A 24,602-nucleotide genomic window follows, 5' to 3' on the forward strand; every position below is an offset into this window, starting at 1 on the left:
GGGATGACGGCACGCACTTCAAGGCTAGTGCGGGGAGCAGGAACAGGGCACACTGACCTCTCGAAGCGCACTATAGGCCTGGTGCGTGGTACCGGAACTGGAGGTACCGGGCTGAGGGCACGCACCTCAGGGCGAGTGCGGGGAGAAGGAACACTGCGTACAGGGCTCTGGAGACGCACAGATGGCTTAGTGCGTGGTGCCGGAACTGGAGGCACTGGGCTGGAGACACGCACCATAGGGAGAGTGCGTGGAGGAGGAACAGGGCTCTTAAAACGCACTGGAAGCCTGGTGCGTGGTGTAGGCACTGGTGGTACTGGGCTGGGGCGAGGAGGTAGCGCCGGAAATACCGGACCGTGCAGGCGTATTGGCTCCCTTGAGCACTGAGCCTGCCCAACCTTGCCTGGTTGCATGCTCCCCGTAGCCCGTCCAGTGCGGGGAGGTGGAATAACCCGCACTGGGCTGTGTTGGCGAACCGGGGACACCATGCGTAAGGCTGGTGCCATGTAAGCCGGCCCAAGGAGACGTACTGGTGGCCAGATATGTAGGGCCGGCCTCATGACATTTGGCTCAATGCCCAATCTAGCCCTACCAGTGCGGGGAGGTGGAATAACCCGCACTGGGCTATGCAATTAGAGGAAAACGCAAAACACCTGCCTCTAATTAAGAGCCATACCAGGCAACCCAAAACCAACATAGAAACGGAAAACATAGACTGCCCACCCAAAACTCACGCCCTGACCATCACACACATACAAAACAACAGAAAACAGGTCAGGAACGTGACAGATATTGTAATAAATAATGTGGAAGTTGAGCAAGTTGAGGTGACTAGACTGCTTTGAGTAACCCTGGATTGTAAACTGTCATGGTCAAAACATGTTGATGCAACGTAGCTAAGATGGAAAGAAGTTTGTCCATAATAAAGCACTGCTCTGACTTCTTAACAACACAGGCCCTAGTTTGTGTGGTCAGGTGCCACAAAGAGAGATTTAGGAAACTTAAAATTGGCTTAGCACAGCTGGTCCTTAGATGTAAACGGAGAGCTAACATTAATAATATGCATGTCAGTCTCTCATGGCTCAAAGTAGAGGAGAGATTGACTTCATCGCTACTTGTTTTTGTAAGAATTATTGACATGCTGGTCTTATGGCTTGGGGGTAGAAGCTGTTAAGGAGCCTTTTGGACCTAGACTTGGCTCTCCCGTACCACTTGCAGTGCGGTAGCAGAGAAAACAGTCAATGACTTTGGTGACTGGAGGCTATTACCATTTTTTGGGCCTTCCTCTGACACCGCCTAGTATATAGGTCCTGGATGGCAGGAAGCTTGGCCCAAGTGATGTACTGGCCATACGCACTACCCTCTGTCGGATGCCGAGCAGTTGCCAAAGCAAGCGGTGATGTAACCGGTCAGGATGGTCTCGATGGTGCAGCTGTAGAACTTTTTGAGGATCTGGGGACCCATGTCAAATCTTTTCAGTCTCCTGTACAGTACATATTCTGCTGTTCTATCGCGCGTGATGTCAGAGGGAGAAAAACGGTGTTTGTTGTTTGCAGTAACTTCTTTGTTGTTGTAACATCACAGACAGAAGTGGTAGTTCCACTGATTAAGGATTCCAGCTTTAAAGGTAGACTCAGTGATTTAAATGTAAACAGGATAGTGAGTCAATTTCCACAACAACTAAGAGCGTTGAAGCGTGAGGCTCAACTTCTCTCCTGTTTCGGTGTCGTGGATACCAATCTGTGAACAGCATGAAGCGAACCTGTGCCCATGCACAGATACTGTGTGTGACTGTGAGAGTGAAGTCTTGCATCTCGCTCATCTAAATATCTGCTGTAATGCTCATGGCAACCTCATTTTGCTGAGTCTACCTTTTAATATTCGTATGTATTTCATTTCTATATTGCCTTTGATAATTGTCCACCGATGACCATAATATGTTGTGAGGAGCCACTCCCTCACCAGTCATGGTTGGAATACTGTTTGTTCTGTAGTTTGTTCCCATGACAAGCCATGTTGTTTTTTCAATCATTGCATTACTCCCGGACGAAAGCTAGACATGCTGAAAAGTTGTAAATATTTTGTTCCATTGGACATTCCACCTCAATAAAAACATTTTAATTCCAAGAAGAGTGTCTTGGTCCTCCTTGCTTTTTGATGCCCATACTAAATAATTAAAGAGGTGCTTATGAACGGAAAAGTTACACAAACTTATGAAAAATAAAGAAAGTTGCACACTATACATAGTCACACACTTTATGTCCCAGTTATTTAATTAGTGTAGAACAGCCAATATCCTCAAAATTGTTCACACTTAAACTAGCTACCTACTGACGTGATGTTACCCGCTGCTGCTCTGAAGCCTGAATACCCTAAGGGTGCTGTATAAAATGTGAAATGCATTCCGCCCCGAGTGATTCCCTAGTCACTAGTCAACCGGAGTACATTTATCTCAATGTCGTTCTACACAGGAGAGAATTGGTTCTTAACAAGACAACACATCACAGCCACAAAACATGCTGTGTTAGGTGTACAGCAGCATACATCAGCCCTTCATTCGAGTAGTGCTATGTTACAGTAATATGTACTTTGCATCCCTTGGAGATACATAAACAGGTTAGGATTACAGTCAGATCAGAAATGAAAAATGTATATTTGAAATAGGAGGGCAGTTTTGATAGCATTCCATGTACAAGTATTTGATAATGCTCAATGATGTGTTTGAGCCATAGTTTGTGTCCTGTGATTCCATAATATCGGATGGTTTTAAAGATCAGCAAGAGACTTAATATTATTCGTATAGGCTTTCCACTTTGCTCATTTTTAAAGTTATATTCGGGCTATGTCTAAAGATCTCTCAACACTGAAAGAAAGTCAGTCTTATCAATATTAATAGTGTCTATGGTTCACATCGCTCATTTGCATCACTAATGGAATGCCTGTAGTTAAAATACTGAGGATCTCAAAACATACACATAGCAGGTGGAAAAATATAAATCAAACATAATGCTGTATAAATGTTATTTATTTTGTACTCTCATATTGCATCTTGTATGGTACAGATAGATAGGGAAATAGGACTCAACAGTATTTCATTTTTATGTTCGTAAGTGTACCACTTGTCATTTACACAAAAATGATAAAATAATAGCTGCATGTTTACCTAAAGGCTTTAAAGACGTGCTGAAATACTTGTTTGAAGTACATTCCCAGCCCTGTGCCTCTGAGTAGCATAATGTTAAACAGATGGGTAGTGTTAGACTCAGGGTTCAGTCTGTGACGGTATCTCACTGGTGGAAGGGAAAGGGAAGCTCGATCTCAAGCCTTCCACCGCTAATTTTGATGAAAGCCTGGGCCTCCTCAGAAGCCTGCTTTAGAAGACCAGTGATGGCGAGGTTGAGCTGGTTAACCACAGACTGAACCATGTCAGCGACGTGTTCAATTGCTATGTTCACTTGCTCCATGTTTAACACAGTATTGACTTGGTCCAGGACGGTCTTGATCACGCCGACAAGGTTATCGTACAGAGCGTTGATGTAGATAGCGACGGCATCCAGATAGTCAGACTTCAGAGTGTCAACAAACTCCTGGGCCTTCTCAACGATGACCTTCAGGGTCTCGCCAAGCTTCTCCAGGACCATGTCAAGGCTCTCCAGATGCTTCACCAGACCAACAAGCTGGGCAAGAGCATGCTTCATGTTGGCTCTCATGTTATCTATGATCTGGCCTCCAGTCATCACATCACCAATTGGCATAGTGACTTGGATGTCGCTGATCATATCGACCAGAGCATTGAAGGAGGCCTCTGCACTGTCTATGCCCACCTGGATGGCCTGCTCAACCATAGTGGCAATGCCAGTGGTCAGCTGCTTGAGGACCTTAGGCAGGGTGGTAATTTCCTCAGAGCCAGGGAGCTTGAACTCTGTCTCCCTAAGGAACTTAATGGCAGCATCCAGAAAAACCTGGATAGTTTTCTGGAACTGGAAAACAGTGTTCCTGAAGAGGATTGACAGCTGGCTCAGCTCGGCTGCGTGGCTGTTGGCAGCAGTGTAGGCTTCCTCAATGAGGTTGATGATAGAGCTTTTCAGCCCCTCCACATGCCCGAAGATCTCATACTTGTTAGAGAAGCTGTTCAGGGTGGATGTGATGGCAGGTAGTCTCTCCTTCAGACCCAGGAGCATGTCGTGGGGGGCCTCCATGTTGTAGGCAACCTGTAGTTTTATCTTATCGGCATCCTTAGAAGTAGCTCTGATGACCAAGATGTCAACATCATCCTCAGGGGCAGACTGTTAGATATAGGAGAAACACAACACATTTCAATTGACCTGTACAATAGGGTGACATCTATTTGACTTGTGAATAGGGACACAAGTATTGAGTATTTTAAGATGAATGAAATTAAAAGAAACGCACAGCATAACGGCTGTAGAGTCTAGCGCTCAGCTGAGATGGTTTCCTGCCTTGGAGCTGAAGACCCAAGAACCCAGTGGATGGAGTAGAGATGGAAGCACTGACGCCATCTCTGCGGGCAGCATAGCGGAAGTTCACATCAGTGAAGGTTGGGCTGGTGATGTCCACATTCAGGGTGTGGTGGGAGACACTAAGAAGTTGAAGAAAAACAGTGTGATCAGTTACTGTCTATTCAATCATAGTTTAATTAAGCAATAAGGCCCGAGGGGAGTGCGGTATATAGCCAATATATCACAAACCCCCAAGGTGCCTTATTGCTATTATAAACTGGTTACCAATGCAATTAGAGCAGTAAAAATAAATATTTTGTCATACCATGGTATACGGTCTGATATACCACAACTTTCAGCCAATCAGCATTCATGGCTCGAACCACCCAGTTTATAACTCCATGTAATACATGTGTGTAGTAGAAGGTCAAAAGATGTAGACTTTATTTGCTCATGCAATAGTCCTGGATTGAAGTGAATTGAAGGTACATTATTGAGTATTTACCTTCCCTCCTCTTGACGCTTCTTCCTGAAATGCACAAATGACAAAACAAACCATACTAATACACATTCAGGTATCTTCAAATTGCAAAATGTTTGTAAGGATTTGATTAACATTGTGCTAACAAGCCTAAATAATTTGTTTCAATATGTATTATGCATTGAAATCAGCCTGTTTAAAAGTATTACTTTACCTCATAGCCTGGGTAATCACATTCTGAATGTCCATGGTCAGGTCTGCATGGGTAAGGACAGCCTTGCCATTCACGCTCAGGGCTTCGTTCTCAAAGCTTGCAGTGAAGGAAGCTGTTGAGGCAGTTTCAATTTCCTCAAATACAAGTATTTTGCATCAAATGATGACATTATAGAGGTCATTTTTATAATTTTACCATCCACGTCGTAATCCAGGAAGTTGATGACAGAGGTAGCAGATGACTTCAGTTCGGCCTTGAAGACAGGGGCATCACCCTTCAACTCAGCTGCCAGATTTGTGGTGTACACAGGGGTGGCAATCTTGGCGGTGGTAGAGATCTTCTGCTTGGTACCTGTCAGCTCGACAGCAGTCTTCTCAAAGAGGGAAATGTCACCCACGTTGCTTGGCTGAGACATGTCAATCTCAACATCAGCAGTCAGTGATGTCAATGGTGCAAAGTCAATGGTAGCCTGGGCTACATGCTTTCCCTTGGTGTTGAAGGTAATCACATTGGCTTCGTTGTTACTGGCGAATTTCAGCACTGCATACACATGGCTCACGGATGCCTCAACAGCCAGGTTCTCATCCACATCCATTTCCAGGACAGTTGTCTCACCGTTGCTGAGTTTGGCATTGGCAATGATCTTTGAGGTGGAGCGTAGGCCATCAGCATTCAGGTAGATGTTAGCTTCATTGTCCAGAGCTCCCAAAACAGCATTGTATTCCAGGATTGTGGTATCAATGTTGCCCTTGATGGATGACTCCACAGAGATGTACTCAAGGGTTCCCTCTAGCTTCAGGCTGTGGTCAGCCTCTACCTTGCCAATTGCTTTGATAAGGGGCAGGTTGAAATCACCTTTCAGCTTCAATGTAGAGGCAGCATTTGGCTTGGTCTTGGTGTCTGCAACAAATTGCTGATTGGCTTCTAGGTTGAAGATGGGCAGGGCAATCTTTGCAATGGTAGCCACAGACACCGCAGCTTCCAGGTTGTCGGTGCTTAGGCTGAAAGTGCTGTCATGGTTTCCCTCAATGTGGGCATTCTCCAAGGACAGGGATGTGGCCAGCTTAAAACCTCTTTTGGTGGTCAAACTGGTGGTGCCATCAAGCTTGGTCTTAAGAGCCTCAAAAACGGAGGCTGTGGTAGCTCCCAGGCGGAACACAAGGTCGTCCTCGGCGTAAAGTCCGGCATTGGCATTCAGATTGAAGATGGGTGACTTCAGGGAGAGTTCGGTGATCAGGTTGCCCAGAGAGTAAAACTGACTCTTCTGGTACAGGATCTTGGAATCAACATCAAGAGACTGCTCTGTGGTGGTCAAGATGTTCTTCAAGCCAGTATGCTCATACAGGTTCAGATCGCTGATGGCTGGAATGTGCATGTTAATGAAGGGCAGATCAATCTCTGGGATGCTGATGGGGTTTGTCAGGAATTCAAGATTTGCTTCACCATTCATGGTAGCAAAGATGCCAGCCTCCTTTTCGTTGTTGTCAATAGTGAAGTTGTAGGAGGATTTGTACTGGTTGAAACGGGCAAGAGCCACAGTGTTGATCTGTTGAGCTTCAGGCTTGATTGTGGCAGAGTAGTCATTCTGGAGATCAATCTTGGCCATCAGTGCCTCGTTGAAGCTGAGCTTGGTGTTTCCCTTGTTCTGGAAGTCAAAGACAACTTCAATAGGATGAATTTTAACAGTGAGAGAGTTTGACAGGATTCCACTGAGATCTCCAACAAGCTCTGTGTCATGGTTTGCCTTCAGTTCAACCTTCATATCTCCTAAATTGGCATTTCCAGATGCCACCAGAAGGCTGTTCTTGATGGCTGGGCCTTCTGCCTCAGAGCGGGCCTCAAATGTGATGTGACTGAGAATGACTGCATCAGCGTTCATGGTCTGCTTCATCTTCAGAAGGACAGTGTCGGTGTCAGCGGAGATTGTCAGCTTAGCAGTGCTGGGACTGATGGCGAAGTGAAGGTCACACTTGTGTGTGCCCTCGTGAAAGTTGAACTTCATAGCACCATCATTTCCAATGGTCAGAGTGATTGTTGTGTCCTCCAGGCGGGCAACAGCCTTTTGGGTCACAGAGGCACCATTGGTGAAGCCAAGGATTGGGATATGTATCTGGTGGTTGTAGGTAGTGTCCACAGATGCAGACATACCACCCAATGTGGCAAAGAATGCATTATTGACAATGTCAGCCGTGTAGTGTGCAGTGGTTGCCTTGACTGTGGTCTTAGCTGAGGCCTGGGCTGCAAGGCGGTAGAGGGTCACTGATGCCTGGTGTTCTACTGCAAGTGCAGTGTGGGTAAACTTAAGATTCTCTGCAACTATCACACGGTTCAACTTGGGGATGGCAACGCGAGCAGTGGAGTCCAGGTTGTAGCTGAATATCTAAAAAATGGGAGATATGGCCTGGGAGGTTAGGAAAGCAGTGAGCTGAGGAGTCTCCTCACTGTCAGTAGAGTTCTGGAGCTCAGCAGAGGTCCTAATGCTGTAGATGGGGGTGCTGACTTTGATCTCACCATAGAGCTTGCCAAAGCAAGGGAGACTGATCTCACTGGGAATGGCAGGGAGCTTGATCTCAGGGATCTGGAGAGTTGGAATCTCTAGGAGCTTCTCTGTGGCCATCTTAGGGAGGGCAGGGAAGGAGAACTCTGGGAATGTGATCTCTGGGAGAGTAATGTCAGGTAGGGTTGGCAGGTAGCTCATGGTCAGGTCTCCGAAGAAAACATCCAAATTAAGATTCTGGATCTCAAAGTTGACAATAAAATCTATGAGCTCTGTGACCTTCTGCTTGATATCGTCAAAGGAAACGGTGGTGGCTGGCACTGTGTGGAAACCCAGGATAGTGAACTCAGGGATATCCAGCTGTGTTGGAATTTCAATCTCCTGAAGCTTCTCCAGGCTGACCTTCATGGAGGGCATGACCAGGTCAGTGAGAGGGATGGTGAATGAAGGAAAGTCCAGCTCAGCTGTCTTCAGTCCAGTAACAACACCCTCAATTATCTGCTTGACCTCGCTGACAATTTGTTGTTCACCAGCAAACTTCTGGATCACCTCAATCACATTGCCAAACACCTCATTTATGACAGTGATGACCTTGGTGTAGTGTTCGCTCACCTGCTGCAGGTATGAGATGATATAATTTCTAAGGTCCATATCGGTGATTCTCTGCTTTAGCCTCTCAGAAATTGCCTTAAGGTCATTAAGGATGGCATGGTCAGCTATGTCCTTCACTGTTTTGATCATGTCTGCAACCTTGATTTCCCTCAGATGTTCAATGTAGTTAAGTGCAGATGACACAACAAAGTTGACAAACTCTCTTGAAGCCTGAAGTTTCTGTGGGATCTCAAGTGCCTTGATCAGCTCATTTACATGAGCGGTGTATTCAGCAATCATCTGGTTGGTTTCATCCACATAGGCATTGTAATCAAATGACTTCAGCTTCTGGATAACAGAGTCAAGATATTCATTCACCTGTTCAATTACCTGTTTGATCTCAGTAGCTTTTAAGGAGTTGATGGCTTCTTCCAGCATCTGCATTACCTTCGCTGGGATATCGATGGCCTTCAGCTTATTAACAAGGACCTGAATTGTTTCATCGATTTTGAACTGCTTAATTAGACCCACAACCTTCTCCAGGACTGCTTCAACCTTCTTGTCAACCTCATACTTGACAATCAGTTCTGTCAACTTGGCGTGGAAAACATTACATTTGCCAATGATGTCCAATTCCTGGATCACTGCCTTGACAGACTCAATCATCTTGCTGATCACTTCAGTGGGAAGGTGTTCCATCAGCTGCTCAACATGAGCTTCCAAGTTGATGGAGGAAATGTAGTTTCTCAGATCCTCAACAGTTTTGGTTCTGTCAAAGTTCTCAATGAACTGCTTTAATTCACTCACTGCATTTTCAATTTTAGCCTTGATTTCAAACTGGGCATCAATGTCGTGCAGGAGTGAAATGCTGCTGTCCTTCAGTTTCTGCATGTCAATCTGCTTGATCAGCTCTTCAATGGCATCAATGACAGCTACGATCATAGTAGTGATTTTATACTCCTCGTTGATGGCATTCAGCTCCTGGCTGAGCCTCTCAATTACAGTTTCAGACAGGGTGCCACTCGCGATCATCTCCTTGGTAGCAGCAACAATGCCCTGGATACTGGATGCCAGGCCCATCAGCAGTTTTTCAACAGCAATCTTGAGGTTCACAAGGGAGGCCTCTAGGTATTCCAGAGTGATGGCGTACTCCTCGGTGAGGGCAATCAGGTTCTGTTTGAGCTGGACAGACTTGCCTTCCAGATTCAGTTTGGCAACAAAGTCACTGACATGATGGGGCAGAGCCTCAAGCTTAGCCTTGACCTCATCACTATTGATGTAATTCTGAATAGCCTCTGCCATGTTAACAATAGTGATCTTGATGTTTTCCAGGATTGCAGGCAAACTTTTGAGGAATGGCAGGTTAATCATGTGACTGTCAGTGTTCTTATCATACTTCAGGAAACCAGAGATTGTGAATTCCTGGTCTTCACTGGAAGCTGTGTTCAGGAGGCCGGTGAGGAGGGTTGCAGACAGCTCCAGTCCAAGCCTTTCAGCATTGTTGTAGGCACTCACTTCCTGATTGAGGGCATGGTTGTTCAACTTTGACTTCATCCTAAGTATGGCCCTCTGCTCCTGGGGAGTCAGAAGTGTGTCTATCTTGTTGTCAATTGTTGTTTCCAGGGGGAAGCCATTGTCCAGCTGCTGGGTGACAGAAGCTCTGCATTCATGAGAGCTGGCAAAAGCCAGGGGCTGTGCTTTAAGGAGGAACTTTCCATAGAGCTGAGCGCTCTGTTTGCCATACAGAGTCAGGTCACCATCAGCATTAAAGATGGCATCAAGATTGAAGTTGAAGGGAATAATGCTGGCACGGATGGTGTTGTCGAAGCGGAAAGGCTGGGAGTTGAAGCGGGCATCATTGTGGATTTTTGCAGCAAGGCCAATAATTTCAAGCTCAATGTTGTGGCTCATGTGAGCACCAAGGAGCTTTCCAGTAGTGCTGCACTTAGCATTAGCGGTCAAGTCTGCATAGTTGATCTCATAGGTGTGTTTGAGCTCTTCCTCACCATAGGCCGCCTTCAGGCTTCCAGTAAAGTCAATTTTGTAGATCACTGCCTTCAGCTGAGCCTCGTTGACTAGGTTGGCTCCCAGCAGTTTCAGGTCATTGTTCACATTTACAGAGGCAGTGTAGTCCTGCAAGTCAATGGTGATGTCATGTGTATAGGAAGTGCTCTCGCTGACAATGGCCTCAGCCTTTGAGTTGAAGGCAAGGCTGGAGAGAGTGATGGTCAGTGAGTTGGCATTCTCAACCTTCATGTCATTCAATGCACTCTTGGTCTCAATGGACAGAGTAGCCTTGGAGGCATCAATTCCACCGTTGAAGGTGTTCTCCATGGTGAACAGGCCCTGCAGGGTGATTGTTCCGCTTGTGGCCAGGCCATCCTTGTTCATTGTCAGGGTAGCTTTGTGTGCAGCTTTGTTCTCAAGCAGCTTTACAGTGGCATCACTGTTCACAGCAAGGCCATTGACATCCAGGGAGCCAGTGACAAGAGAGTATATGCGATTCTCAGAGTGGTCAGCGTTGGTCTCCATCTTGATTGTGACTGCTCCAGAGCCAACAGAAGCCTCAGCCTGGTTGTGGATCTTCATGCCAAGGGCAAGGGCATTGGTGTCACATTTCAGAGAAAGCTGGTTATCCTTGAAGGCAAGTTCAGCAGCATGGGTCAGGATGTCTTCGAATGCATTCGTGTTAGACACAATAGACAGCTCGCCATTGGCAAAGGATGCAGCAATGGTGTTCTGGGCCTTAAGAATTGTTGAATCAATTTTCAGGGAAGAATCAATCTTTGCCTCTGGTCTGAATGGGAAGATGGTAAAAGACTGGGTGGTGATTGTGGTGCCATAGACATGTCCTGCTTTGACTGTTCCCTCCAAGTTGCTATCACCAGAGATCTTCAGTGTTGGAGCCAGTATTGGCGCTTCAGAATTGAAGTCAACTTGGCCGGTGTGCTCTAGATTTACACTCAGACCCATGGGGCTTGTTGCTTCGATTTTGCTGCTGGATTTCACATTGATCTTGTTGTCTGTAACAGTGCCAACTTCCCTTATGCTAATGCTGGCATCAATGAGCTTGTGGCTCACGGAGGTCTTCACATGGGCCTTGATGGAATCAGCAGGAGTGGTGGCAAGCAATCCAGATCCTATTTACAACACAGAAGGAACAATTATTGATTATTGCACAACTAAACATGTTCCAGATGGTGTAATAATCTATTATTTACAAAGACATTAGAACATGTCTGGAGGTGGAGCGCTACCTTCAATCTTGATGCACAGGAGTTCCATTGAGCAGCTGCCTGTCACATCAAACTTGGCAGAATAGCTTGGTGTCTCAACGGCATCTTTGCCAGCAGACACTGAGCCCTCCAAGTTGTAGAAGTTGCTCTTCACTTTTGTGGACAGCTGAGCTTTTCCGAAGAGGGGCACAAACACATCAAGGGTCTCTGGGATGAAAAGCTCAGGGATCGGGATCTCCATGGATGCAATGTCCAAGCCAAGCAGGGGCAGAACCAGGTGTGGTGTGGTCAGTGCAGCTGGGAAGTTCAGCTCCTCAGATGATTTTCCACCAAGAGGCAGGGGAATGGCGATGAAGATACGCTCATTGTTGAAGTGGTAAGCAGCTGTGGCCTCACTGTTTAAGAAAATTATATTTAATCTAATTAGTCATGGAACCCCACCCCCAAAAGAAATCAGTTAATGTATTGATAGAAAATGATTCTTATGGTAGTTGATTGATGTAACTTACGCATTCAGGAACAGTTTCTCAGGCAGAGTCATCTCCGGCATCCCAGGGACTCTCAGGTTCTGCATGTATGGGATATCAGCAGCATATTTCTCAAGGTAGTTGTTGGTTGCCTGTAATAGAAATACAGTACCAGTCAAAAGTTTGGACACACCTACTCATTCCAGGGTCTTTCTTTATTTTTACTATTTTCTACATTGCAGAATAATAGTGAAGACATCAACACTATGAAATAACACATATGGAATCATGTAGTAACTAAAAAAGTGTAAAACATATCACAATATATTTTACTTTTGAGATTATTCAAAGTAGCAACCCTTTGCCTTGATGACAGCTTGGCATTCTCTCAACCAGCTTCATGAGGTAGTCACCTGGAATGCATTTCAATTAACATATGTGCATTGTTAAAAGTGAATTTGTGGAATTTTGTCGACCTTCTTAATAAGTTTAAGCCAATCAGTTGTGTTGTGACAAGGTAGGGGTGGTATACAGAAGATAGCCCTATTTGGTAAAAGACCGAGTCCATATTATGGCAAGAACAGTTCAAATAAGCAAAGAGAAACGACAGTCCATCATTACTTTAGAACATGAAGGTCAGTCAATCCGGAACATTTCAAGAACTTTTAAAGATTCTTCAAGAGCAGTCGCAAAAACCATCAAGCACTATGGTGAAACTGGCACTCATGAGGACCACCACAGGAAAAGAAAACCTAGAGTTACCTCTGCTGCAGATGCTAAGTTCATTAGAGTTACCAGCCTCAGAAATTGCAACCCAAATAAATGCTTCACAGAGTTCAAGTAAAAGACACATCTCAACATCTGTTCAGAGGCGACTACGTGAATCAGGCCTTCATGGTCGAATTGCTGCAAAGAAACCACCACTAAAGGACACCAATAATAAGAAGAGACTTGCTTGGGCCAAGAAACATGAGAAATGGATATTAGACCGGTGGAAATCTGTCATTTGTTCTAATGAGTAGCAGAGTATGTGAACGGATGATCTCCGCATGTGTGGTTCCCACCGGGAAGCATGGAGGAGGAGATGTGATGGTGTGGGGGCGCTTTGCTGGTGACACTGTCAGTGATTTATTTACAACTCAAGGCACACTTAACCAGCATGGCTACCACAGCATTCTGCAGCAATACACCATCCCATCTGGTTTGAGCTTAGTGGGACTATAATTTGTTTTTCAACAGGACAATGACCCAACACACCTTCAGGCTGTGTAAGGGCTATTTGACCAAAAAGGAGAGTAATGGAGTGCTGCATCAGATGACCTGGCCTCCACAATCACAGGGCTTAAACCCAATTGAGATGGTTTGGGATGAGTTGGACCGCAGAGTGAAGGAAAAGCAGCCAACAAGGGCTCAGCATATGTGGGAACTCCTTCAAGAATGTTGGAAAAGCATTCCAGTTGAAGCTGGTTGAGAGAATGCCAAGAGTGTGCAAAGCTGTCAGCAAGGCAAAGGGTGGCTACTTTGAAGAATAGATTTTGATTTGTTTAACACTTTTTTGGTGTTAAACAAACTATTTCATGGTTTGATGTATTCACTATTATTCTACAATGTAGAACATTTTAAAAATATAGAAAAACCCTTAAATGAGTAGGTGTGTCAACTTTTGACTGGTACTGTAAATATTGTAATATATTAAGTTCAGTGAGGACAAATAGTGATCATAAGATTAAAGTGTTTTTTTGTTGTTTTACCTCTGCAGACTTGGTGAGGATGTGACGGACCTTCATGTCGGTCTGGCCCACCTGCTGATCAAGAACATCACTGACCATCTTCTGGATTGCCTCGGCATGAGGGAGGATGTTCTGGATCTCAGAGTTCATGTCAGACTTTACCTCAGCCACAATCTTCTCGTCATCTACAAAGTAAGATTCATTAAAGTAATGAAGTAATTAAAGTAAATTAAATTTAATGTTAATGACTTTCCCATGGATACTTGACATTTAAAGTCTGGCAAAGCTCTCAGAAACATACAGTTAAAATTGATCATGAAGCAAAACAATTTATCATTGTACACAATCTGGTCGTTATTGAAAGCCTGCATACCATATTTTAGGGTGATCTTTTGCACTGAGGTGGTCTCTGGGAGCTTGATGTCACTCTCAAGCTCAAGTTCCAATTCCTCACCACGCTTCACGTTGGCTGTAACTGTGGCGTCAGCCTTGATTGAAGGGACAAGCAGCTGCACCTGCAGCATAGCATCCTTCATGGCCTCAATTCTGCATAGAAAACCATGAGTCAGTTGGAATTTGGAAGAAAGGGAACACAGAAGAAACCAAAACAGGGAAGTACTTTGTGGGGCAGCATTGTCAGCTTACTTAGCGCGGCCAACCAGGGACAGCTGAGGGATGTTCTTGTTGATGAGGTCAATGGAGATGGAGTGTATTCCTTTGCCCTTGGTGTTGCCATCCACAACGCCCAGTCTGATTCCGGCCTCCAAGTCAAAGTCAGGGATCTGGATGTCGGTGGTGAGGACATTCTTCTTCCTGTTGTACTTCACAGTGGCTGTGGCCTCAGTGGGGTCAGCACCTGTGTCCAGGATAAACTGAATTAGTTAGTCACCAAGGAAAAGGTTGTATGACAGAAATGGAAGGACTGTGTTACTCTAAAAGAGGGCTTTTGTAACTTAGAGCTATACCTTCTGCCTTCAGGACCATCTTAACAGTGTCAACTTTCTGACGACTTTCTTCTCCCTCCCGGAGGAGTTCGTAGCCGATGGTGGCCGTGTATTCAGTGACCTCACCAGTGGGGTGGAGCTCCACAGCAAGCCTAAATAAATGTTTCATTTCCAAAAGTTATGTCTAAGATCAATTTCTACCTGAAAATAGGAAAACATAAATGGAGCATGTTAAAATGTATTTGCATAGAACTAGTACTTACTTGCTATCTCCGGTAAAGGGGAAGTAGGGTGCAGTGTCATGGGAGCTAGCATCAGAGTACTGAAGGGTGGTGCAGTACTTCATACCAGCTAAGAATGGAGTGCACTCAGACACATCAATTCTGTCCTCTACCAGAGACGGGATGGGTTTCACTCCAGCAGAGGTCACTCCGAACAGCTTGTTGCTATAATAGGGGTCGCGGAAAGGAAATGTTTAGGCTCTGATAAATATTGGTCATCAAGTGTTATCTGAATGATACTCTGACACTTACGTGATGCTGATGAGCTTGGCAGGACCCTGAGGAGCAGGGATGGTCAGCTTGACCTGGTTGTCGGCCATGACGATCTTAGCGCTGAGCCCACTCTCATGGTATAGGCTGGTGTGCATCTCCAAGCCAGAGAGAAGGTACTCAGGAATGTGGGAACCAACCCGGGCCACAAACTCAATTCCAGCGGAGGGCATGAAGGAGACCTCGCTCTGTGGGAAAGGGATCAGTCCAAGTATATTATATAGATATGCAAAAAGACTGACGGACTTCACATGTATTAGGGTTACTACAAATAGAAAACAGATCAGTGAAAATAAATATAAAAGTTTACCATGTCGGGTGTAATGTGCAGTCCTCCCTTGATGCCAGGGGTGAAGGTACCAGACAGGGCAATCTTCAGTGGTACACCAGTGGCAGTTGGCAGGAAGAATTCGTTATCCATGAAGATGTAATGGGCGAAGACTTCATTGTCAGCGTTGGTCATCAGTCCCTTCATCAGCTGTGGAACATGTAGATTTCAGATTTTGGATAGTAAATTGAGTTTACATTTTTTATCATTGATATGTCATTCTTGCCAGATGAGTTAACCTTAATGTATATCTGAAGTGATAGTGTTGCTTTTTTCCATATCTTTGTACATACATCAGTGGGGAACATCTTGAGTACGTTGTCAATCATCAGACCAGCAGAGTAGGCCATCTTCTCCATCTCATTGGTCTTCAGGTATCCAAGTTCATTTCCCAGCAGTCTCAGGTAAACCATAGCCTCAGGGGACTCCTGAGCCTTCAGATTCTTGACCAGTTTATTGAGGTTGCGGCCAATTTCTCTCACAATGTTCTGGGAAGCCTACAGAATATTTTTTTCAAGGAAAGAGGCAGTTAGCTCATGCTACAATTAAATAACTAGGATTACAATCACACAAATTAAAATGTTTGGTAAGGAAAGAAGAAGAACATAGTATGGTTTTGAATACCTGTCTCTTCATTCTGTCTTTCTTCAGAGCGGGCATCATTCTCTTCATGACCTCACTAACCTGCAGAGGCATCTTGTCAGAAACGAAGTAGACGGTCTTTAGAACTGTGTCAGGGAAGAATCCGTTCTCTCCGAACAAAGCCTCAACAGTTGGCTCAAGTCCTTTGCCTTCCATGCCAACCTTACAAGTGAAGAGAATGTTTACCATGAGACTGATAGAAAAATAAGTGTATATTCTGCAAAAAAAACATCATCCCTATAATAATTTTAGAGAAACAACTCAAATAGTATTTTTTACCTCCACCATGTCAACATTGTAGCCGAAGGCCTTCAGGGTCATCTCCAGCATGACTTCCTTGGGCAGATAGCTGGTGCCCTCGAAGAGCATATTTCCTTGCACAGATCCGATCTTGTAGTTGCGGGAAAACTTGGTGGGATCCATGACAGTTCCAACCTCATTGCCCTGCAGGGCATCAAGAATCTTCTGTCTCAGCCTGTAATGGATGGAATAATTTATTATATGTTCAAACCTATGATGAGGAGGGGAGAATCGAACAGAATATTTCTGTTAGCTGAGGCAGTAAATACTGCAGATGATATCTCTCGTACTCATGTGTCTCGGCTGCTGTGGATTCCAGTATGTTAGTCAGGTGGGAGATGACAAAGCTCTTGGCCTGCTGGTCTTCTTCGATGGGCAGAGCGGCGGCCAGCTGAGCCAGTTCAGCAGGCTGAGGGTCTTTCATCAGCACCAGGTAGGCAGCAACACGCTTCTGCAGGGGGCTAGCACCACTCAAAACAACCTGCATGAGCACCTCTCTGCCCTGTAAACAGGAGAATGTGTATAACAGTTCTGCAGTGAAAAAAGAGTTGACGGTTTCCATATACACTGCTCAAAAAAATAAAGGGAACACTTAAACAACACAATGTAACTCCAAGTCAATCACACTTCTGTGAAATCAAACTGTCCACTTAGGAAGCAACACTGATTGACAATACATTTCACATGCTGTTGTGCAAATGGAATAGACAAAAGGTGGAAATTATAGGCAATTAGCAAGACACCCCCAATAAAGGAGTGGTTCTGTAGGTGGTGACCACAGACCACTTCTCAGTTCCTATGCTTCCTGGCTGATGTTTTGGTCACTTTCGAATGCTGGCGGTGCTTTCACTCTAGTGGTAGCATGAGACGGAGTCTACAACCCACACAAGTGGCTCAGGTAGTGCAGCTCATCCAGGATGGCACATCAATGCGAGCTGTGGCAAGAAGGTTTGCTGTGTCTGTCAGCGTAGTGTCCAGAGCATGGAGGCGCTACCAGGAGACAGGCCAGTACATCAGGAGACGTGGAGGAGGCCGTAGGAGGGCAACAACCCAGCAGCAGGACCGCTACCTCCGCCTTTGTGCAAGGAGGAGCACTGCCAGAGCCCTGCAAAATGACCTCCAGCAGGCCACAAATGTGCATGTGTCTGCTCAAACGGTCAGAAACAGACTCCATGAGGGTGGTATGAGGGCCCGACGTCCACAGGTGGGGGTTGTGCTTACAGCCCAACACCGTGCAGGACGTTTGGCATTTGCCAGAGAACACCAATATTGGCAAATTCGCCACTGGCGCCCTGTGCTCTTCACAGATGAAAGCAGGTTCACACTGAGCACATGAGCACATGGGACAGACGTGACAGAGTCTGGAGACGCCGTGGAAAACGTTCTGCTGCCTGCAACATCCTCCAGCATGACCGGTTTGGCGGTGGGTCAGTCATGGTGTGGGGTGGCATTTCTTTGTGGGGCCGCACAGCCCTCCATGTGCTCGCCAGAGGTAGCCTGACTGCCATTAGGTACCGAGATGAGATCCTCAGACCCCTTGTGAGACCATATGCTGACACATGCACATTTGTGGCCTGCTGGAGGTCATTTTGCAGGGCTCTGGCAGTGCTTCTCCTTGCACAAAGGCGGAGGTAGCGGTCCTGCTGCTGGGTTGTTGCCCTCCTACGGCCTCCTCCACGTCTCCTGATGTACTGGCCTGTCTCCTGGTAGCGCCTCCATGCTCTGGACACTACGCTGACAGACACAGCAAACCTTCTTGCCACAGCTCGCATTGATGTGCCATCCTGGATGAGCTGCACTACCTGAGCCACTTGTGTGGGTTGTAGACTCCGTCTCATGCTACCACTAGAGTGAAAGCACCGCCAGCATTCGAAAGTGACCAAAACATCAGCCAGGAAGTATAGGAACTGAGAAGTGGTCTGTGGTCACCACCTGCAGAACCACTCCTTTATTGGGGGTGTCTTGCTAATTGCCTATAATTTCAACCTTTTGTCTATTCCATTTGCACAACAGCATGTGAAATGTATTGTCAATCAGTGTTGCTTCCTAAGTGAACAGTTTGATTTCACAGATGTGTGATTGACTTGGAGTTACATTGTGTTGTTTAAGTGTTCCCTTTATTTTTTGAGCAGTGTATATATTTTTTTAAAGCTAATAGGATAAGAGTGAGTTACCTCCTCAGGGACAGGGGTCTGTCTGAATGCCTGAATGGCAGCCTGTTGGACTTCCAGGGAAGCGGCGGGCTCGTTTACACACTGGATCACAGCAGACTTCAGGGCAGGACTGGCGGCTCCCATGGCTGCAGCCATGTTACCAATAACCTGGGGAGCAGAAGGCAGCAGACATGAATTATTCTGATTCAAATTGTTGCTTGCTGTGTGAGTAAATCTGAAAAAGCTAAGGAGAGCGATGGAACATTCACCCTCAGGGCCAGGAAGTTCTGCTCCTTGTCGCCGGTGCAGTCACCCAGCTGGGCGCCTGCAAACTCAGCCACAGCCTCAATCTCAGGGGTCACTTTGCCCTCGGCCTTGTAGAACCTGATGAGGAACACAATGTCAGAATTTCAACATAAGAATTTCATTGTCTGCATCTGCTCAGTTCCATTTAGAAAATATGTTGCTTTAAAATGTCTGTTTACCTCTTGACAACATTGCTCAGGGCATACAGGATAGGCTTGCTCTGCTTGTACCGTGCCATAGCCAGCATGTCGTTGACCAGGAGGGCAGAGGGGTTGGGGACCAGTCCCATAGCGAACACGACTGCATCAACCTCAAAGGCAGAGTTGTCAAAGGTCCTGAGGATCTGCATGATGGCACTGCTGCACTCTGGGGTACCGCACTGGGCCAGAACCTGGTAGGTCAGGGATCCGGACACCTTCAGGGCCTCGGGGATAGCAGGGCTCAGGGTTTCAGCCTTCATTCCACGGACCATGCTCACGAGCTGCTGGAAGAGGTGGGCTCTCCTCTCACCGTTGGACAGAGTGGCCAGTTCCCTCAGGACGGCCAAAGTAGCATCCTTGTCCTGAACAACACTCTTGTCCTCAGCAGCTTCCATTGGCAGACCCTTGAGGTTGGCCACATCTGCAGGAAGATAAAGTCAGTTTTGACAGTGAGCGGGTGAAATCAATTATCTCAATTATCTCTGACTGTCTACAATAATCATCTTCATAATTAGAATGCAATGTAAGTGATACTTACTGTGGTCAAAAACTCTCTCATTGTATGTGGAAACCTCCAACAGAGTCAGGAACTGCTTGCCAACGTTGGTAACGCCATACTCTCCCCTGTGGAAAGCCAAAGAGATGATAAAGACGTATGCAACATCTCTTACCATTGCAGGTACGTATTTCATAAAACATGATAGGCATAATGTTTTCCACACTTGTGAGAGAAAGGCACCAGGATGTGGGTCTCAGTGCAGACACCAGAGATCATGTGCTTCTTGTCATTGTCAAACTTGTAGTTGCAGGTCTGGGAGCTTCTGATCAGCTGAGCAAGAGGATAGTGCTGTAGGAGGAGAAATTATTAGTGTTTCGTTTTTTTTTGTAAAGGAGTTAAAAAGTGAATAAGGAGTAATATTAGTTGTCATTTCAGCTACTGGAGCGGAGAAAAATAATTACTTTGAATGGTTTTTGGAAAGGAGTTAAAAAGTGAATTAGGATTAATAAATTATTTAAAATGTATTTCAGAATCTAACCAGCGACTTTTACTGTTTTCCAGGCTTACCATGCCAGAGATGAGGGCCAGGGGGCTGGTGTGGTCCCTCTGGGGGATGAAGTGGTCACATTTGGACAAGTCCCTGTTGAGAGTGATGTCAGTAGCGATGTCCTCCATGGCGTTGACTATGTAGTGGGTCTTGCACATGCCGTGGATGGTGGGCTGAGGGGAAAGTCAATGACCCTTGTCATATTTGAATAAATATAAATACTGATTTATGTTTTCTGAAAAACTGAATGTGACAAATTGCTCTCTGCAGAGCCATGAACATAATTTTCTTGGCTAGTCTTGTACCTTGTAGTGCATCACGTCGGCGTGCCAACAGTACTGCATTCTCTTTAATTTATTATTGCTTTATTACACAATAATTACATTTTTGTTTCTTGGATTCACTAAAACAAGCACCAATATGTACCATTGTTTACAATTGTATTGAATAATATGAAGTAATCAGGTACACTGTTTATTTTACCTTTATTTAACTAGGCAAGTCAGTTAAGAACAAATTCTTACTTTCAATGACAGCCTAGGAACAATGGGTTAACTGCCTTGTTATGGGGCAGAATGGCAGATTTTTACCTTGTCACCTCAGGGATTCGATCTCGCAACCTTTCGGTTACTAGTCCAATGCTCTAACCACTAGGCTACTCTAAAGTACCCATTGGAGTAATAAAGTACTCAATAAGAAATGACTTGCTCATATCACTGAAACTACACTGTAGGACAAAGTGTGTAGTTATGATTAGGGTGTTTTCTGAGAAGATCAACATACCATTTTCTTGTTGTTCTCCTCTTCCAGCAGGGGCACGGCAAGGGCAGAGACGATACCTCTCTTGATGTTCAGGATGGTCACGGACTCATCCTCCTCAGGGTACAGTTTCACATCGTACACTCCCTCAACCACAACCTTCAGAGGATGTCTGAGCAGGGACAGAGAGGTGAAAGGTTGGATACCAGTTGTTAACTCCAAATTACAATGTGTTTAATAGAAGAGAGGGCAAGGAATTTTTAACAAATATTGGGGACAAGGGTTGGGTTAGGGCATGTGTGACAGCCTTTGGGGTCTTACTTCTCCATTGCAGCAGTGAAGGCATCAGATCCGGGGGCAGGTCCGAACACAGGGTTGCCCTCTGAGTCCATATCGACAACCTCACTCAAGCTACAGCCTGTGGTGCGCAGGATGTAGCTGCAAGACTGAGGAACTTCAATCTCGACCTGTAGGGGGAGACAAAGAGGTTAGACGGCTTCCTTACTGGAATGTTGCATGAGGACAATATTAATGGACTGAAGTGAAGGCTTAATGCTCTGAGGTATGATGTCTACCTTGCAAGAGCACTTGGGTCCATTTATGAGATTGGAAGCTCCATTAATGGCATTCAGCGACTCTGCTTCGTACTGGTATTCATATTTGTGAAGGCTCTTGTACCTTCTTGCCACTAGGGAGAGATTAGAAATTGTATTTTGAATGTGTTTGAGTAAAGACCCGTCATGTTGCCATAACAGTGAACAAACTGCAGCACATTGGTAGGATAAGCAATGATTTGTTGGTACGTACGCAAGCATGTTGGATGTTCTTCAGCACCATCGTCTTGGGAGTCTGTGAGAGGATAACGCAATTTTGGTCAAAGCAGGATTATACAGAAGTTTTATAATTAATTACAACATGACTGAAATCGTTTTTAAGTGTGTAAAAAAAGCAGCTTTTCTTTCTTTGAAGTGTGTGGGTGCAGTTATGTATCTGTTCAACTGCCTGTCCCCTCTACTCACTTTACTATCAAATCATGTGGGCGTGAGGGGGAACTGCCCCCAAACGTTTAAAATAAAAACTGTGATATTGTTTACATCCCAGAAAGTGATATTTGCATGTCTGCACTGTCAGAATTCAGATATTTGTAAAATTGCTTGCACAGTATCACTTATTAAATCATACATTTTGTGAGAAAACACTGTTTTACAAGACTAAAAATAGAGGACAAAAAGCTCAAAGACAGATCTCGACTAGCTGAACAGGACTTTCATCATTTCCATTTTATTTGGATGGTTCAGGTTCACCATCAGAAATAGTTTAGCTGATATACAGTCAATGTATTTGGCGGTTTTGAAGAAAGTCAACTTGTAATTTGCAACAGGGACAGTGCTTATTTTACGAGATTAACTGTGCAATGTCGAGAGGAGATGCTTCAGTTCACTCTGTAAGTGTTATTTTCCCCCAAAAAATGATTTTGCTCACAAAATGACATAATAGATATTGCACATGCAAAGTAAAATGCACATAGCTAAAAACACCCACTTTTATAAACACATTCTAGTTGTTCAATTTAACAGCTACCGATATTTTGGTTTGGCATTGGAATATTTATTTATTTAAAATTAAACATTTCCGAATGCAACACTTCTAAAGAAAATACCTTAAATCTGAAAATTACAAACATGAAAACTTAAGAAACAAACTACTACTGGGTAAAAGTTCATTTTAAATCTTTTTAAAAAGTTAACAGCTACATACATGTCTCTTTGGTATTATAATATGTAAAACAAAAAATGTCCAAAATAAAAACTTTTAAAGCATATATTTAATATCTGAAAATAACCAACATGTAAACTCAAGAAACAAACTACTACCTGGTAAAAAATGATTTTTATCCACAGCAGGGACCAGTCAGAGAGGTACTTACGGGTTAAGGCAAGGGTGCTCAGAAGAAGCAAAAGAGAGAGCTTTGTGTTCCCCATGATGGGTTCGTTGCAGCTCTTTCCTTTGCGTTGGCGAGTACTCGTCGAGACTGATTTCTCCACTCCAGCAATAGTCTTTTATACCCTAGGGATTCTATAGGAAGGGAAGGTGGGAGCTACAGACAGTGCTACCCCTACTCCAAAGTCCATCCCATACGTATGTGTGGAGGGACAAAGGCAACTAGTTTCATAAAACTGTCCATGGATATGATAACAAACTTGCAGAATCAGTCATTTTTGTGCAGTAGTAACGCGTATTTTCCAAGATTAGGAAGACCACTAAAGAAAACAGCAAAAACTAGTGATTTCTCTCAATGTCAATGAATTGCGAAGGTTTCATCTTATTTCACACATTTTATATATATTTTTTCCTGATAAAACTACAATTCACATGTTAGAAGGGGATTGAGCCAAAAATTAGGCAATACATAATCCCAACTATGATATAGTATAATTTTAACTCAATGTCATAAAAGCATGCATTCAACAACATAGCATTGACAAACTATATAAAAGCAATACATAACCTATTACTAAACGTTTTGTTGATACACATTAGAACATATTTATGTGCTTAAGATGGAGACAATGAAGAGTAAATACTTCCACTTGTTTAGTTTGAATTGGTTAATTAAGCAGATCATGCTATGGCTATCAATTACTCCCATCTTAGGATATTCAGAGGGATATCACATTCACAAGAAACAAATAGGTCATCACTGTGTATGTATCTATGGACTTATGACTTATCTATATTGCATGGACATAGTATACTTAATGCATTAGGCAAGTGTAGCAAGGCCTGGCCACTGCCACTGATTGGAGCGAGGCGGGTCTGGGTACAGAGCTACAGGCAAGGGTGAAGTCCAAAAAAAGGCTTTATTGCATCATTTTCTTGACTAACAAAAAGCTGACTTGCATATAAATTCAAACTGAGAATTCAAACATAAGCTTATAGGTCTACATGATCTATATTCAGCCTCTCTTCATTCAATATGGAGATGAGAGTTCAGAGCCACAAAGGTAATCATTTCTTTGCAGGGTATTATACTGATATTTCCTGTGCATTGATAACGAGTGATGGAATTGGCCATGTGTGTATCATTATCAACAAACTCTTCAAAGGAGCACTGATTTGTCAATGTCTTTGTCTTGAGCGCACGTGTGATGTGAAATCTGCTTAGCACAGGGAACATATTCTCACGCCTATAAATCTCAATGTCTGCATTGGATTAAGATAGGCAGACTGTACCTACCAAAAACCATTTTTATTTTACCTTTGTTTAACTAGGCAACTCCATTAAGCATAAATTCTTATTTTCAATGACGGCCTAGGAACAGTGGGTTAACTGCCTTGTTCCGGGGCAGAACGACAGATTTTGACCATGTTAGCTCAGGGATTTGATCTTGCAACCTTTCGGTTACTAGTCCAACACTCTAACCACTAGGCTACCTGCCGCCCCAATGTTCTAAATTAACATAGCCAACGCCATTCCTCACATATTGCATTTGAGCTGTTTAAGTGTAAAATATTTCAGACGACTCGTGATGCTTTATTCATTCCGTACATGGAGGAGTTTAACTTCCCTGAGACACTCAGCAGCACATCACAACCCTCTTCTTCATAATTGGTCCTACACAGTACGCCTAGGCCACACATGACCGTGTGTCACGCCCTGACCTTAGAGAGACGTTTTATTTCTCTATTTGGTTAGGTC

The 24,602-nt window shown here is 44.5% G+C and overlaps 2 protein-coding genes across 2 annotated transcripts; both read right to left on the minus strand.

The window, feature by feature from the left end:
- Positions 1-2,239: 2,239 nt before the first annotated feature.
- LOC129817693 (apolipoprotein B-100-like) lies at positions 2,240-15,654 on the minus strand. Its single transcript, XM_055873182.1, is given in 14 exon segments — positions 2,240-4,283; positions 4,411-4,597; positions 4,963-4,986; positions 5,153-5,264; positions 5,348-11,380; positions 11,498-11,871; positions 11,986-12,095; positions 13,695-13,858; positions 14,047-14,219; positions 14,319-14,529; positions 14,639-14,769; positions 14,881-15,063; positions 15,151-15,356; positions 15,479-15,654. Coding segments are annotated over 14 exon segments (9,072 nt in total). The 5' UTR covers positions 15,644-15,654; the 3' UTR covers positions 2,240-3,284.
- Positions 15,643-21,644, minus strand: LOC129817881 (apolipoprotein B-100-like). The gene is made up of 15 exons (XM_055873481.1): positions 21,638-21,644; positions 21,478-21,590; positions 21,224-21,369; positions 20,927-21,125; positions 20,164-20,316; positions 19,820-19,944; positions 19,636-19,721; positions 19,077-19,518; positions 18,861-18,975; positions 18,591-18,759; positions 16,729-17,005; positions 16,418-16,613; positions 16,121-16,300; positions 15,803-15,993; positions 15,643-15,646 (listed from the first exon to the last, which is right to left on the minus strand). Exons 1-15 carry the CDS (start codon positions 21,642-21,644, stop codon positions 15,643-15,645), a joined length of 2,403 nt encoding a protein of 800 aa, XP_055729456.1.
- Between the last annotated feature and the right edge of the window lie 2,958 nt (positions 21,645-24,602).

This window comes from Salvelinus fontinalis, chromosome 20 (assembly GCF_029448725.1).
Source record: "Salvelinus fontinalis isolate EN_2023a chromosome 20, ASM2944872v1, whole genome shotgun sequence".
Classification (NCBI taxonomy): domain Eukaryota; kingdom Metazoa; phylum Chordata; class Actinopteri; order Salmoniformes; family Salmonidae; genus Salvelinus; species Salvelinus fontinalis.